Genomic DNA, 17600 nt, shown 5'->3' on the forward strand with positions numbered 1-17600 from the left:
ACTGTGCGATCGAGGCACACAGAAGCACAATGAATGAGTTATCATCCCTTTTGAGAAAAGCCCCTGGGACAAACTGGATGTGTTATAAGTCAATGGTCTGCTGAAAGTCATATTTCATGTGCAGCTGAAATAGACATGTGTCTACTGTCTAATGTTTTTACGGATCATATTAAAGTGAATCCAAGAAAGCCAAGCTAATATATTCTGGATTTAATGGCAAAATGTGTGCATTAGTTTTAAAGTGTTGTTATATTTGTGTTTTCTGCAGAGCGGACGGACGGCGGTGGTCTTTAGCATCTTTGCCTTCTTCTGGATATGGCACCAACACTCCCAGCTCAACGGTAAATATCTTCACTTTCACATAAATGCATTAATGCTGCGGACAATTCTTAGCAAAAACTAATCAAACAGTTACTTTATACATTATATATAGTTACAGTTATAGATTCTAAAAGTTAATTCAATGTATAAACAGTTGATATTGTTAGCTGAAAGTATTGTACTCCACAGTCTGTGGTGTCCTCAGCTGGTTTGGGAGGGCACTCCACAGTCTGTGGTGTCCTCAGCTGGTTTGGGAGGGCACTCCACAGTCTGTGGTGTCCTCAGCTGGTTTGGGAGGGCACTCCACAGTCTGTGGTGTCCTCAGCTGGTTTGGGAGGGCACTCCACAGTCTGTGGTGTCCTCAGCTGGTTTTGGAGGGCACTCCACAGTCTGTGGTGTCCTCAGCTGGTTTGGGACGGCACTCCACAGTCTGTGGTGTCCTCAGCTGGTTTGGGAGGGCACTCCACAGTCTGTGGTGTCCTCAGCTGGTTTGGGAGGGCACTCCACAGTCTGTGGTGTCCTCAGCTGGTTTGGGAGGGCACTCCACAGTCTGTGGTGTCCTCAGCTGGTTTGGGACGGCACTCCACAGTCTGTGGTGTCCTCAGCTGGTTTGGGAGGGCACTCCACAGTCTGTGGTGTCCTCAGCTGGTTTGGGAGGGCACTCCACAGTCTGTGGTGTCCTCAGCTGGTTTGGGAAGGCACTCCACAGTCTCGGAACAGCGGAGCAGAAGGCTCGGTCTCCCATGGTTTTCAGTTTTGTCCTTGGTGGAAGGAGGAGGTTTGCCTTTTCTGAACGTAGGTTCCTCGTGGAGGTTTGTGGGGTGAGCAGTTCTTTGATGTAGGAGGGAGCATTTCCATGTATGCACTGATGAGTGAAGAGAGTGATTTTGTAGTCAATCCTGAGTGAGACCGGGAGCCAGTGCAGTGATTTGAGGATGGGTGTGATGTGTTCGTACTTCCGTACTCTCATCGGGATCCTAGCAGCGCTGTTCTGGATGTATTGCAGCTTCTGGAGGTTCTTGCTAGCAATCCCAATGAGAAGTGCGTTACAGTAGTCCAGCCTGGAGGAGACAAAGGCGTGGACAAGTTAGCTTAAAGTAGGCTAATAAAACATTAGCGAAAAAAGTTAGCTAAAAGTTACAAAGCCATATAAATAGTTCCTAACATAATGAAACAAATGGAATAGTTAGCTTTATAAATAGCAGTTAAACGAGCTAAAAGTAATTAAACCATTGAAATAGTCAGCTAAAATAATACTATGTTTTTAATAGTGGGCTAAAAGTAATACCACTTACTGTAAAGGTGGGGTAGATAATTTTGGAGAAACCAGCTCGAGTGCGCTAGAATTTGTAAATACACAGCCGGAACAAATCTGCCACTTCCTTACAGAGCCCCTCCTCCAACACACACGAACGCGCACATGACCAATGAGGGCACGAGATAAGTTTGTGCACAGATGGAAGGCTGACAGGCAGGTAGGCCATCCAGTTATTTTAGCCGGGCCGGCTCAGATGATTGGTCGTGCTTTTTTACAGTACTACGGCTTCCACAGATGACATTTTTTTTATGGATTTTTTGTCAAAGCACTTAAGATATTCATTGCTATCGGGATGTTGAGAGCATTCCATGGAATATAACAAAAAGTGTATCTCGAGCCGGTTTCTTAAACTTACCTACCCCACCTTTAACTTAATTAACCCAAAAGTAACGCTCAAACAGTTGATATTGTTAGCTAAAAGTATCGAGACCCTTACAATGGTTAGCTTAAAGTATGCTAATAAAACGGAAGAACATTTTAGTTAAAAAAAGAAACATTAGAAATCGTCAGCAAAAAGTAAGGAAACCATAGAAGTAGTTAGTTACTTAATTAACCTAAAAGTAACGAACAAGCGGTTTCTAAGGTTAGCTTAAAGTAAGCTATGTTCTACCACTAGGTGCAGTAACAGTGGTACAAACACAAAGTCACCTTGAACTTAAAGCACTGGTATTTATCCATTTACATACATTTGGCCGTTTTAGATAACATGTTTGCTTCAATATCACCCTTGCAATCCTATACTTATAACGCTCACATCACATTTAAACGTGATGTATCTCCAGCATGTCGTCACTTCTCTGTCTCTTCCTCCTGTCTTCTGATGTCTTGTTGCGTAACATCAGGCCTGGAGGGTCAGAGGATGAAAGGGAAGTAATGAGTGCCGGCCGCTGGGATGAGAGGAGCTTTGGAAACATGGAGAGGAGACTCTGGCATGAGATGGATTACATGGAGCGCCACAGTAATTTAACCACAGGCTTAATATAGCCAGATACAAGAAGATATTTCATTAACATTAGTGCGGTGACATTTATTAATGTGCTCAGTGTTCCCTCCAGATCTGTCTGCTCTTCTACTGCATTTTGGATCTAATATCGTACTTTTTAATCCACTGCATTTACAAAATAAGTAATGATATACTGTAATATATTATTGTAGGTAAAAATATACAGCAGCAGTATATCAAATATATCAAATTAGCTCCACCTTTACCAGCTGTGCTGATCGTAATCCAGTCATTTAGTACAAGTATTTCTTCTAAAATGGGTTTACGAACAATACGTACTTTCACTTTTGGTACGTTAAGTATACTTGGATTTTGAATGCAGTACTTTTACTTATAACAGAGTATTTACAATTTAGTATTGCTATTTTGAAGATTGAAGATTCAACTTATTGTCATTACGTAGTACAGGTACTATGTAACTAAATGGTTTCTCTGCATTTGACCCATCCTAGTGTTAGGAGCAGTGGGCTGCCATTATGTACGGCGCCCGGGGTGCAGTGTAGGGAACGGTGCCTTGCTCAGGGACACCTCGGTAGCACTTGCTCTTTCCGGGACTTGAACTGGTGACCTTCCAGTTGCCAAGCCAAGTCTCTATGGACTTCGCCACCACCGCCGGTGACTTAGTTTACTTTCTTTTAAGTAAAAAATCTGAGTACTTTTCTCACCTATGTATAACACACAAACTTAATCTCTTCTGTCTACTTGGAAATTACCTAAAAGTGTGTGAAAGTATGAAAATAATCTGTCAAATTACACCAACAAATGTGACCGTAAAGCCCACTGATAGCTGCAAGTCAGTCACAAAAACAAAAAGAGTGACACACCAAAAATTAAACCAAAAATCCAATTAAAAATATGTCAAAGTTCTGCAGATGCTTCTGTCTAAAGCCTGCTTTAGACATCAGACACTAACCGTGACAGTGAGAAATGGATAAGTAAAGCAACCTCAACGCAATTAGTGGATTTACCAGAAAAGTAGAAAATCTTGGGCATGAAGCAGACAAAGAAAAATGGAGTCTTGTTCCGTCCTTTTAGTCTGTCACCTGGGATTGATCGGCGATCGATCCTCCGGTTAGCAAAGTAAGTGGAGGAAGGTCTCATCGCTCTAATGAAGGCAAACGAGAGACGATCTTTGTCTTTGAGAAAGATTGATGGGTCTGACCCGAGGCTCGTTGGACACCTTTGTTAACATTTAAAACCTCAGTTGGTTTCTGTCGGTGCCTGTTAACAGATCCGGGAAGATTTCTAACTTCCTGACAAATGGAAATAAGTGCAGTCAAATATTATGTGTACTATCTATTATTGAGGTTGAAAAACAATAAGTGGGAAAGAACGACGTCTACAAATAATTAAAACTGTTAATGTTAGCATTTGAATTGCTAACTTAAAGCAGGCAAATGAAACTGTTAGCTGAAAGTAATAACACCATTGGTTAATTAATGAAACTGTTAAAATATGCACAATGTGTTAGCTTAGGGTGAGTGTATGTATTATTCAAAATAAAAATAACCTTCTCTGTAACTCTTAAAACATAGAATTGTTCTCAACTTTAGGATATATTCTTAGATAGAAAGAAAGAAAGACAATAAAAACTATTTATAAACAAACCAAAATGCTTCATTCATAACATTTTTTTTTTTATTATGTATTATACTATGTCAATACTAGACAATTTATACATCCGACAAATGAACACATACATATGTTTATATATAATTTTGCTGATTTGTGTGCTTTTTTAGGTTGTGCTGTCCAAAGAGACAGATATTTCTACAGAAACAGAGCATCTGGTGGACAAAAACATGCCTCTCAATGAATGCTAACGGTACTTTGTGTTACTTGTGTAAAAGTACATTTCTCCCTCTGCTTTCCCTCCTCTTCCTCTCACTCCTTATCCTCTCCATCACCTGCTTCCTCTTCCTCCTCCACCCTTTTCTCTTGCCTCCCCTCCTCTTCCTCTTCCTCTTCCTCGCTCCAGTCGTCCAGCTCCTCTCAGGAGAGGCTGCACCAGCTGCCCTTCCAGCCCACCATGGATGAGCTGCACTTCTTATCCAAACACTTCGGCAGCACGGAGAGCATCACGGACGATGACGGAGGAAGATGTTCTCCACACATGCGCCCACGCTCTCGCAGTCTCAGGTCAGCAGAAACAACACGTCTATGAGATTTAACAGTGGCTTTAGCTGCCTCAAAGCACTTTTTAAAATGACTTTCAAAAGCACTTCTAGAATGGTTGATCTGGGCATTTCTTTCACATAACATACTGAAACATTTGTAAGTATATCAAGGCAAAGTCATTACTAAAGTGAGACTTAAAACAAATCCACATCCTCCTATGGTGGCTAATTTTAGCTTACGTTAGCAAACTAACATCAGCTCAAATTAGCTAGGATGGAAGGATTCAATATTAAAACTAGTAGGCCTATGTGGGCTTGTTGAAGAAGATATTACACATTTCTTTCAAAGACAATAATGTTTTATTTATCATTTAAACTGTGTGTGGGCAGAGAACTTTATAGATATTGCCCAATAACCACAATTTAGCTGCCTATTACTTTTCCCGCCTTGCGCATGCTAGACTGCTTTAGCATTAGCATTATCAGTTCACCAAAAATGATATGGACTCACTTTAAATAATTTATATAAAACTGTTACTTTACCTCACTTAAAGCAAGGTTAAGTGACAATTGTGAGGAGGAATAGTGATATCAACAAACGGTGTCAGTTACAAAGCAAGAGATACTTTAACTTTGCTAACGTAGCTAACTAGCTAAGTAGCTCATATAAGCTACCGAAAGCTAACAAAGAGAGCTACATGAAAAGCAGTTAATTCAACTGGAAAAAGTGCACTGATGCCTACTATTCATGACTTTAGAGCATAGTTCAGACCTGCAATTCACAGGTATAGCTATATATATATATATTTCTTTTTTTTCGCAAATTGTTTTGACAGTATTCCATGTTTTTCTGCTTTTACCCGACAGCCCAGGACGTTCCTCCTCCTTCTATGACAACGAGATAGTAATGATGAACCATGTGTACAAAGAGCGCTTTCCAAAGGTAAAACGCACACACACTAAGCTGCATTGTGATCAAAATCATATTCCATAAAAACAGACACAACGTAATCCTTAAGCCTACAGAGCATTAACCAATCTTTCAGCCAAAAAACAGCCTAATCCTATTTAGACAGAGCTTACATTTTAGGGAAATAAAAAAGGGATTTAAAGTATGATTGAGCATTTTCAGAGATGACAAATGCACAGTACACACAGTTAAAACCCCCCAGAAAAAGGAAGCCATAGCAGCTGTTAGACCAAAGCAAACACGATTATGTGCCGCTGCCAAGTCGTGATATGATTATCCTATCAGAGAGAAGTTTTTAGTTTAATCACTGCACTTAGAAATAGTGCCAGAGCTATGAACAATGAAAGTAAAAACTGCTTTCTGTTATCCTCATTTTGATCCCTTTCACTCTGAGGTTGCTATGAAAAGGAAATGGGCTGACAGCTTCCACAGAGATAAAGATCAAGCATTAGGAAAATTGGCCTTTTTTGTTTTGAGTTCATTTGAGGTAAAAGCTCTTTTGGCTTGTCCTCACACAAGTCAATAAATGTTATCCACAAACAGTAAAGAAATACAAGTATACTCATAGGACAAATGGAGATGTGTATAGGCTATAACAATAGGGGCCAAAACAGAAAGTATTTTAAAATGTATCTTACTAACACATCTGGATTTAGGGAGAGTTCATGTATTATACTGAAACATTACAAGCTAAAAACACTAACCAAATATCCTAAAACTACTCTAACCTCTACTACAAAATGGTCCTAAAACGTTGGTTTTATTAGTCTAAAGCAGGGGTCGGCAACCTTTTTGATATGAAGTGCCATTAGAAAAAGAAATTGGGATCAGTGTGCCGACGATCGTGAACTGTCAACGGGGGGGGGAGCCTCGCTGCGGGGAAGCAGTGTGTGGTCCTCTTTCACCTGTCAGCGCTACTTACATGACACATTTAAATAATTGGTTTAAACGGCATAATAATAATGACGACCGTCGGTTCTGTGATTCTCCAGAACACACAGATGGCCAGTCCGCCCCTCTGTAGCATATTACTTTCGATGAGAGATGAGCAGATATCCACTGGGCTTTCAACTAAAGACACAGCCATGCGAAAACTGGGGCATTTGTACCTTATGGGTACTGCAATTTGTGAAGTGTCGTTTCACCACGGAGGAAAGCAGCAGCAAGTCGACTGGAGTTAAAGAGAGCGGGGCTGCGTTGCGTGCATGGCTTCCTTCTGCAGGTAACGGGGAGACGCGCTCTGGCGGCGGGCTCGTTCAGGATCCGAAAATACAATTGTAATATTTTGCACACTTATTCCACTTATTCCTAGTGTGCCACTGGTTACGGTGCCAGGTCTAAAGTTGCCGAGCCCTGGTCTAAAGATTAGTTTAAACATGGTAAGACATGGTATATATCCTCCTACAATTTTGAAAGACACCAGAAGAAATCAAGAAGTTGGATCTTATTCCTAACAATATAATTTCTTAAAATACAAATAATAAAATAATAATAATAATAATAATAAATAAATAAAAGCAAAAAACCTATAAAATAATAATATGAAAAATAACAAAATAGATGTTATTCTTTAAATAAGTAAAAAAACAATACAATAATAAAGAGAAGACGACCAAGGGAAAATAATGGAAAATTACAGGGAAAAAAGAACATTGCATATAATTCAGTGTAAAGCAACAGAGCATCCTAATCTCTGTCACTTCTTCTTCCACTCCCAACTCTTCCTGTGTCTTTCCCTGACTTCATGTCTTCTTCGTCTTCCTCCTCCAGGCCACAGCGCAGATGGAGGGGAAGCTGGGCGACTTCATCCAGGAGTTCTCTCCTGAAAACGTTCTTCCTCTGGCCGACGGGGTCCTCAGCTTCATCCACCATCAGATAGCAGAGCTGTCCAGAGACTGCCTGGCCAAATCCCGCGACGGCCTCATCACCTCCGTCTACTTCTTCGAGCTGCAGGAGAACCTGGACAAGCTTCTACAGGATGTAAGTTTAGAAAATATATAAAGCCAACAAACTCGTGTAAGAGCAATAAAGATGTAGCTGTTCGTAGTTTTAAAAAGTAACAGTTTAAATTAGTTGCATTTACAGTTGCATTAAAAAAAATGATATTAGCAAAATGAAAAGTGTTTACAATTGTGTATAAAAAGTTCTGGTTGCTTCTACTGATATGAGCGAAAATAGAAAGGTACTTAAAGAGGGCAGACCAGATGAAATATCTCGCAACGTTTACAAAAGTAATCGTAACAACAGTAAAATAAATGTTCGGCGCATGATTTGGAGTTCATGGATATCAGCCATGGATGTATAATAAGAACTGGATACAGCGTGGGAGGCGGGGTCTCGTTCTTTCCTATGAGAGCTGCTCATTGGCGCATGAAGGCAAAATGGCCCCAACTTTTGAGAGAGCGAAACGTCACAGATTACCCATCATGCCTGGGTGTCAGAGCAGAAGAACCCGTATGTGCGTTCACAGAGCATGCGCCCCTTAAGCCCCGCCCCCTGAGCTCCCACTCTCGGCTCACTAGAATGAATGGAGAGACGTCTCTTTCCCGATGTTAGTCAATGGGAAAAAGTCTTTCTGGGCCGGGTGACGTCACGGACTGATACGGAAATTGTAGTACCGCCGTTTGGACACAACGAATATTTTCCTCAGAGTCCGGCGCACTTCCTGGGGGCTTGATATCAGCCATTAGCTTTTTCTTAATCTTGCTAAAGACAAACAAACTAAACCAAAACATTTCTGTGCAGTTCCCCTCAGCTCTACGAAGCGTTTAAGCATCTTACAGCTCATTGTTATTGATTAACGACCAAAACTCAACAACCGTATTTTTAGCAGAAGCTGTTTTGGTCAAAATATCTCTGAAAACAAACTGTGTGCCACGGGAACATCACCAAACAGCAGATATTACAAAGTTAGCAACTAGCTAGGGAATGTAGCGTAGCATTTAGCCGCTAAAATGCCAGATATTTCCCTTTAGGAGATGGTGGGGACCAAAAATAAAGCTTAAAAGTTCAGTAAAAAAAGGGACGTACATTCATCAGATGGACGAAAACATGTGGCTTTTAGTTTACTGGATATTTAAAAGGAAACTGCTATGCAAACAGGTTTCTATCAGCTTCATGTGGTGATAATATGTTAGTGTTTACAGCTTTTTGTGGCTGGGAAATCTATGAATTAATATTAAAATTACACTTTTTCACCGACTTTGAAATCTTATACTGTAGTAGTCAAAATGAGAAACACAATACAAAAACCCAGGTATCATATTCACAGTAGCATTATGAAGCTTCAAATGATGATGGGTAAATGAATCCTATCCTCTGCTCAGGTAACTGATGGACAGGTTGAGCTCAAGTCTTCTAATTTCATTAAAACTCGTGCTGCCTTTGATGAGAGACGAGATTGAAATGGCTGCGTTAAATGGAGGCTAATCATGCTCCGAGCAGATAACGAGTATCAGTCAATTTCATCTCTGAACTCATTTTGACGGCGTGATTAGATCGCTGTGAAGCCTGGGCTTTACTTCGATGGCATCAGCTGGGTTTTTCATGATCCATTTTCTCATTTTTCGCAGCTTTTAATCTCTCTTTTAACTCCCTGCAATGCGTCGCCTGTATATTAATAGGGATTTTACAGTGTCTGACGCCGTAAATGTTGATGTTTATCTGTGTCTATATGTCTTTCTCTGTCAGGCCTTCGAGCGTTCAGAGAGCACAGAGGTAGCCTTCGTCACAGAGCTGGCGAAGAAGCTTCTCATCATCATCTCCCGACCTGCCAGGCTCCTGGAGTGTCTGGTAAAGATAACATTACTTATCTTTAATGGTTATGTTATGTTATGTTTCCCAATGTCCTCTTTTCCTTCTGGCCTTTAATACACAGGTAAATCATAGTGATCAGACACTTTACAGAAGACTTTTTTCCAGTCTTGATGTGCCGTTTAGTTTGTGGTTTATTGCACATTACCATGTTTTCCAATTCTGAAGAGTTGTTCGGTCTGTCTGTAGGTCTGCATTAGATCACTTACCTGTGTAAAGGTAGCAACTGTAAAAGAGGACGTATAGTGGTGCAGGAATAAGTCCTTAAACCCAGAAATGAGTCAGCATTTTACAGCTTCCTGATCCCTTGTGTTGAAGTCAAGGTTTTTTTTAACGTGTTTTGGTTGTTATCCTGAAATAAGGTCTGTGGTTAACACAAGCTTAAGTTATTTTAACGTTTTGTTCTACGACATAAAATACATCAGTAAATACCCAACTGGTACATTTTAAAACAGCGGTTGCTAAGAAGTGTCTAAATGAGACGACTTAACGTCATCACGCCCAACATTAGCCTCCTTTAGCTTAGCGGTGGTGACGTGAAGTCATGTGACCGTGCTGTAGTTCCTTTATAGCCCAACATTAGCCACCTTTAGCTTAGCGGTGGTGACGTGAAGTCATGTGACCGTGCTGTAGTTCCTTTATAGCCCAGCATTAGCCACCTTTAGCTTAGCAGTGGTGACGTGAAGTCATGTGACCATGCTGTAGTTCCTTTGTAGCCCAACATTAGCCACCTTTAGCTTAGCGGTGGTGACGTGAAGTCATGTGACCGTGCTGTAGTTCCTTTATAGCCCAACATTAGCCACCTTTAGCTTAGCAGTGGTGACGTGAAGTCATGTGACCATGCTGTAGTTCCTTTGTAGCCCAACATTAGCCACCTTTAGCTTAGCGGTGGAGACGTGAAGTCATGTGACCGTGCTGTAGTTCCTTTGTAGCCCAACATTAGCCACCTTTAGCTTAGCGGTGGAGACGTGAAGTCATGTGACCATGCTGTAGTTCCTTTGTAGCCCAACATTAGCCACCTTTAGCTTAGCGGTGGTGACGTGAAGTCATGTGACCGTGCTGTAGTTCCTTTATAGCCCAACATTAGCCACCTTTAGCTTAGCAGTGGTGACGTGAAGTCATGTGACCGTGCTGTAGTTCCTTTATAGCCCAACATTAGCTTTTTACTTCAGAAATCATAAAGTGGTATTAATATGTGGAGATTATCCTGCTGAACAAAACCTGTAAGTATCATAAACGTTTGTTTGACACAGAGATTATTTTCTGCAATAATCCAAAATCACATTGAGAAATCTCATTTGCTTTTTTTTAAGGAACCAAGGTGATATTAACTTCTGGGTTGGCCCACAAAAAAAAGCCATCCACAGTTATTAGGATACAAAATAGCCATTACATTAAGTGAGAACTGTGTGGCTTCTTGTGCCTTCCCTTCCATGTCAATTATGCCCCAAATTATGCATCTAATTATCGCCACCAAGTGTCCAAAATAATATAACATGATGAATCACAACAAGACAAATGGCCTCCTCTCACACTATCATATTACTATGTTGACAATCCTCATCCAGCCCCACTTTTTTTCTTCCAGAACATTTCACAGTTCACGTCCCTCCTGAGGACCGGCTGATTGTCTTTAGATAAACACGGGCACAGATACTCATTTGCCCATTAAGAGCATTTAGGCTCTCTGATGGACCACACAGCATTGGCAGAAAATAAAACAAAGCTGAAGTATTGAAAAGCCGGTCCAGTCTGTCTGGGCGTGGAATTCATTTGCATTTAGATTAAAATGTGCCCATGCCACGGTACGACTAATGCCAGGGCCGCCTTCAGTCTGACAGACCGTGAACATGGTGTCAATTAATGTGTGTGTGTGTGTGTGTGTGTGTGTGTGTGTGTGTGTGTGTGTGTGTGTGTGTGTGTGTGTGTGTGTGTGTGTGTGTGTGTGTGTGTGTGGTGTTGTGTGTGTGTGTGTGTGTGTGTGTGTGTGTGTGTGTGTGTGTGTGTGTGTGTGTGTGTGTGTGTGTGTGTGTGTGTGTGTGTGTGTGGTGTGTGTGTGTGTGTGTGTGTGTGTGTGTGTGTGTGTGTGTGTGTGTGTGACTTCTGTCTGTCTGTGTCTTGGTTTTATAACAGTTTGTGTCCCACTCGATGAATCATGCCACAGTTTTTGATTATAGGTGGCAGCTGAAATGAATGACGAATTGATTTGTCAATCATTATTAATTTTTCGCTTAAATTGTATTATATATTTTAGCGGTATATAACAAGGACCATACCTTTGGAGAAATAGAAATAACTTATTGAGTTACAGTGTCTAAAAAAACACATACTGTAACCCTTCATTTCTTTTTATTTTGGTTAATATTATTATTTATTTATTTAATTAATATGTCTTCATTGAACAAGGACCGTGCATACAAATACAAAAAGAGAAGAGATATGATATATGCCATATTTTAGCTAATAGCTCATTTCCGTCTGCAATCAATATCATTTTTATTTATTAACAAAACAGCCTGCAGAAGTGCTTCATCCCTCTCTTCAAAGATTAACCAGCTTACCTGGAAGCAATTAGTGAAATATAGAACAATGTAATCCTCCCACAGAGTCATATTTAATGTCATTAGTTCAGTGTTAATGCACCAGCTTGAGTAACTTTCCCTCTGATGACATTATGTTGAAGTTTCCCTGCTCTTGTTTTCCAGGAGTTTAACCCGGAGGAGTTCTACCACCTGCTGGAGGCGGCGGAGGATCACGCTAAAGAGGGTCATCTGATGAAGACCGACATCCCCCGATACATCATCAGCCAGCTGGGGATGACCAGAGACCCTATCGAAGGTGAGGGACTGTTGGACAAATCTCACTGGTCCCCGGCTTGAGCTTCAATCTCAGGATCCATGTATTTGTGATCCTCTCCAGAATGGAAGTAGTCATCACATCCAGAGCATCAACTAGTTCCTGAACAGTGTCCTTCACATGCTGATATCCAAGAGAGGGAGTTACACAGTCACAAGATGGAGGAATAGAAAGCAGTATTCAATGTTTACTTCAGATTAGCTCCACGTCAGAAATGATCATGCTTGTCATATGTCTATCTCCATAGAGGCTGAATCATCATGTTAATCACATAGCTATCATATGCCTCAAACAGTCCTGATGCTCTTCTAGGTAATCATACATCCTGTCATGTTCACAGCTACAGTTGGGATACCTTTGTTGTGTGGACTCTGATATTGGAAGAGGACATTCAGTATTTTCCCAACAGGGAGGGAGACAGGAGCTTTCAGAATCAGAATACCTTTATTAGTCCCACAGAGGGGACATTTACGTTGTTACAGCAGAAAAGAGCCAAAGACAGCTTCATGTTACCTAAGGAGCATGCATAAAAAAATATTAAAGACAAATACACATCCTGTAACAGTTCTGAAGATATAGCAGCTAGGTATATATTGCACAGTTATTAACGGCATACTGTCTATCTATCTATCTATCCATCCATCCATCTATCCATCTATCCATCCAGCGAGCCAGCGAGCGAGCGAGCCAGCCAGCCAGCGAGCGAGCGAGCCAGCCAGCCAGCGAGCGAGCGAGCCAGCGAGCCAGCGAGCCGGCGAGCCGGCGAGCCGGGAGCCAGCGAGCCAGCGAGCCAGCCAGCGAGCCAGCGAGCGAGCGAGCCAGCGAGCGAGCAGCCAGCGAGCCAGCGAGAGCGAGCGAGCGAGCCAGCGAGCCAGCGAGCCAGCGAGCAGCGAGGCCGGCGAGCGAGCCAGCGAGCCAGCGAGCCAGCGAGCGAGCCAGCGAGCGGCGAGCGAGCGAGCCAGCGAGCCAGCGAGCCAGCGAGCCAGCGAGCCAGCCAGCGAGCCAGCCAGCCGGCGAGCGAGCCAGCGAGCCAGCGAGCCAGCGAGCCAGCGAGCCAGCGAGCCAGCGAGCCAGCGAGCCAGCGAGCCAGCGAGCGAGCGAGCCAGCGAGCAGCCAGCGAGCCAGCGAGCCAGCGAGCCAGCGAGCCAGCGAGCCAGCGAGCCAGCCACGAGCCAGCGAGCCCGGAGCGAGCCAGCGAGCGAGCGAGCCAGCGAGCGAGCCAGCGAGCGAGCGAGCCAGCGAGCGAGCCAGCGAGCGAGCCAGCGAGCCAGCGAGCGAGCCAGCGAGCCAGCGAGCGAGCCAGGAGCGAGCCAGCGAGCGAGCCAGCTAGCCAGCGAGCCGGCGAGCGAGCCAGCGAGCCAGCGAGCCAGCGAGCCAGCGAGCCAGCGAGCCAGCGAGCCAGCGAGCCAGCGAGCGAGCGAGCCAGCGAGCCAGCCAGCGAGCCAGCGAGCCAGCGAGCCAGCGAGCCAGCGAGCCAGGAGCCAGCCAGCGAGCCAGCGAGCCAGAGCGAGCCAGCGAGCGAGCGAGCCAGCGAGCGAGCCAGCGAGCCAGCGAGCCAGCGAGCGAGCCAGCGAGCGAGCCAGCGAGCGAGCCAGCGAGCGACAGCGAGCGAGCCAGCGAGCGAGCGAGCGAGCCAGCCAGCGAGCGAGCCAGCGAGCGAGCGAGCGAGAGCCAGCCAGCGAGCGAGCCAGCGAGCAGCGAGCGAGCGAGCCAGCCAGCGAGCCAGCGAGCCAGCGAGCGAGCCAGCGAGCCAGCGAGCCAGCGAGCGGAGCCAGCGAGCCAGCGAGCGAGCGAGCCAGCCAGCGAGCCAGCGAGCCAGCGAGCCAGCCAGCGAGCCAGCGAGCCAGCGAGCCAGCGAGCCAAGCGAGCGAGCCAGCGAGCGAGCCAGCGAGCGAGCCAGCGAGCGAGCGAGCGAGCCAGCCAGCGAGCGAGCCAGCGAGCGAGCGAGCGAGCCAGCCAGCGAGCGAGCCAGCGAGCGAGCGAGCGAGCACAGCCAGCGAGCGAGCCAGCGAGCCAGCGAGCCAGCGAGCGAGCCAGCGAGCCAGCGAGCGAGCGAGCCAGCCAGCGAGCCAGCGAGCCAGCGAGCCAGCCAGCGAGCCAGCGAGCCAGCGAGCCAGCGAGCGAGCCAGCGAGCGAGCCAGCGAGCGAGCCAGCGAGCGAGCGAGCGAGCCAGCCAGCGAGCGAGCCAGCGAGCGAGCGAGCGAGCCAGCCAGCGAGCGAGCCAGCGAGCGAGCGAGCGCAGCCAGCCAGCGAGGCGAGCCAGCGAGCCAGCGAGCCAGCGAGCGAGCCAGCGAGCCAGCGAGCCAGCGAGCGAGCGAGCGAGCCAGCCAGCGAGCCAGCGAGCCAGCGAGCAGCCAGACAGCGAGCCAGCGAGCCAGCAGCCAGCAGCCAGCGAGCGAGCAGCGAGAGCCAGCGAGCGAGCCAGCGAGCGAGCGAGGAGCCAGCCAGCGAGCGAGCCAGCGAGCGAGCGAGCGAGCGAGCGAGCGAGCCAGCCAGCGAGCGAGCGAGCCAGCGAGCGAGCCAGCGAGCGAGCCAGCGAGCGAGCGAGCGAGCCAGCCAGCCAGCGAGCCAGCGAGCCAGCGAGCGAGCCAGCGAGCCAGCGAGCCAGCCGAGAGCCAGCGAGCCAGCGAGCCAGCCAGCGAGCCAGCGAGCCAGGAGCCAGCGAGCCAGCGAGCGAGCCAGCGAGCGAGCAGCGAGCGAGCCAGCGAGCGAGCGAGCGAGCCAGCCAGCCAGCGAGCGAGCAGCCGAGCGAGCGAGAGAGCGAGCGAGCGAGCGAGAGCCAGCCAGCGAGCGAGCCAGCGAGCGAGCCAGCGAGCGAGCCAGCGAGCGAGCGAGCGAGCCAGCCAGCCAGCGAGCCAGCGAGCCAGCGAGCGAGCCAGCGAGCCAGCGAGCCAGCGAGCGAGCCAGCGAGCCAGCGAGCGAGCGAGCCAGCCAGCGAGCCAGCGAGCCAGCGAGCCAGCCAGCGAGCCAGCGAGCCAGCGAGCCAGCGAGCCAGCGAGCGAGCCAGCGAGCGAGCCAGCGAGCGAGCCAGCGAGCGAGCGAGCGAGCCAGCCGCGAGCGAGCCAGCGAGCGAGCGAGCGAGCCAGCCAGCGAGCGAGCCAGCGAGTCGAGCGAGCGAGCCAGCCAGCGAGCGAGCCAGCGAGCCAGCGAGCCAGCGAGCGAGCCAGCGAGCCAGCGAGCGAGCGAGCCAGCGAGCCAGCCATCGAGCCAGCGAGCCAGCGAGCCAGCGAGCGAGCCAGCGAGCGAGCCAGCGAGCGAGCCAGAGCGAGCGAGGCGTAGCCAGCCAGCGAGCGAGCCAGTCGAGCGAGCGAGCGAGGCGAGCCAGGCGAGCTGAAGCCAGCGGAGCGAGTCGAGGCGATCGATCCAGCGAGCGAGCCAGCCAGCGAGCCAGCGAGCCAGCGAGCCAGCGAGACCGGGCGAGCGATCCATCTATCCATACTACCATCGAGCCATCTATCACGTCTATCTATCCATCTTATCCAGTCTATTCAGTCTATCTATCCAATCTATCCTATCACCATCCTATCCATCTATCCATCGATCCATCTATCCATCTATCCATCTATCCATCTATCCATCTATCCATCTATCCATCTATCTATCTATCCATCTATCTATCTATCCATCCATCTATCTATCCATCTATCTATCTATCTATCTATCCATCCATCTATCCATCTATCTATCCATCTATCCATCTATCTATCTAACTGTCTGGAAATAAAGCTAGTGATTTGAACTCACATGTTTGTTTCTTATCAGAGATAAACCTGGACAGTTACGACAGCGAAGGACCGCTGACTCCAGAGACTGATGACTCGACGGATGTGAGTTTGGAGATGAATCCTCAATGTGATCATTTCTTCAACGCCTTCTCCACATTTATACATCCTTATTTATATTTTTCCTGAGCAACAGTATAAAGTCTGGCTTGCCAAGGTCTTTGAAAAGTCTGCTTCATCTGCTAATGACTTGGCTTACGGCTAATTTAGTTAATTTATGCTGAAGTACGAAAAAAACTGAAGAGCAGCCTCCTTACTCTGGGCCATCCCTCAAGCATTAGGCACGCTTCCAACTCCCAAATTAAGATAAATAGGCATATAGGACTATATAAGAGGGAGGGGGGTATAGTTAGAGGGTGATAAGAGCCTCTGTAGTTGAAACAAAAAACATTATAATTAATATTATGAGAAAAACTCACAAAATACATTTTAATTTACAAGAAAAAGCCTCACAAATTGGCCAGAAAATACACAAATTTGACACAGAAAAACCTTGAAAAATGAATGTGCATCAACAAATGGTAAATATACAAGAACAAATTACACATTTGCCAGAAAAAAAATATATTTTCTTGTCAATATTCACCTTTTATCTATCCAAGTTACCTCTCATAATATGACCTCCTTCGCCAGGCTCCATATTATTATAGTTTTTACCCACAATGACATTAATATGCCATCTTACTTCATCCAACACTGAAGACCCCTTTACGGGTATTAGTACAGATTATATAAATGTGCATCACCGAAGTAACAGTGGCCAAAAAAGAGGTGATTGTTCTGAGACTTGTTAATAGACCATCTTAAGGATTTATGTAATAATTAATTGACGTATTAATATTTAATCCTGACGCTGTGATCTTGGCCAGAGGACTTGTGTTTTATGTGAAGGCACTTTGTAACTCTGTTTGAAAGGTGGTATATAAATAAAGTTTATTTGTATGTGATCTGCAGAGTAAGATGAGAGCGATGAAAGCACCAGAGGAGGCGGACTTTCAGACCATCAAACTGATCAGTAACGGAGCGTACGGGTGAGTTCCTTTACTCAAGTAGAAGTACAGATACTCGTGTTTAAAAATACTCTGGTAAAAGTAGAAGTACTGACTAAACTTCTTTACTCAAGTGAAAGTAAAGAGGGCTTTGAAATGTACTGAAGTAAAAAGTACCCATAACTAGCAGCTGTTTTAAAGAGAAAGTACAGGTATTTGTGTTCAACATGTAAGAAGTAGAAAGTACAGGTATTTGTTTTCAAAATGTAAGAAGTAGAAAGTACAGGTATTTGAGTTCAACATGTAAGAAGTAGAAAGTACAGGTATTTGTGTTCAAAATGTAAGAAGTAGAAAGTACAGGTATTTGTGTTCAAAATGTAAGAAGTAGAACGTACAGGTATTTGTGTTCAACATGTAAGAAGTAGAAAGTA

At 45.6% G+C, this 17600-nt stretch overlaps 1 protein-coding gene across 1 annotated transcript in view; it reads left to right on the plus strand.

Annotated features, from left to right (window-relative positions):
* Nucleotides 1–17600, plus strand: part of LOC117479911 (microtubule-associated serine/threonine-protein kinase 1-like) — an 80717-nt gene that overhangs the window by 44718 nt on the left and 18399 nt on the right. Inside the window, 8 exon segments of the mRNA XM_034127024.1 lie at nucleotides 269–341; nucleotides 4621–4781; nucleotides 5627–5702; nucleotides 7500–7709; nucleotides 9420–9521; nucleotides 12248–12380; nucleotides 16161–16225; nucleotides 17135–17211. Of these exon segments, the coding sequence (XP_033982915.1) occupies nucleotides 269–341; nucleotides 4621–4781; nucleotides 5627–5702; nucleotides 7500–7709; nucleotides 9420–9521; nucleotides 12248–12380; nucleotides 16161–16225; nucleotides 17135–17211 (897 nt within the window).

This window comes from Trematomus bernacchii, unplaced genomic scaffold, assembly GCF_902827165.1.
Source record: "Trematomus bernacchii unplaced genomic scaffold, fTreBer1.1, whole genome shotgun sequence".
Classification (NCBI taxonomy): Eukaryota; Metazoa; Chordata; class Actinopteri; order Perciformes; family Nototheniidae; genus Trematomus; species Trematomus bernacchii.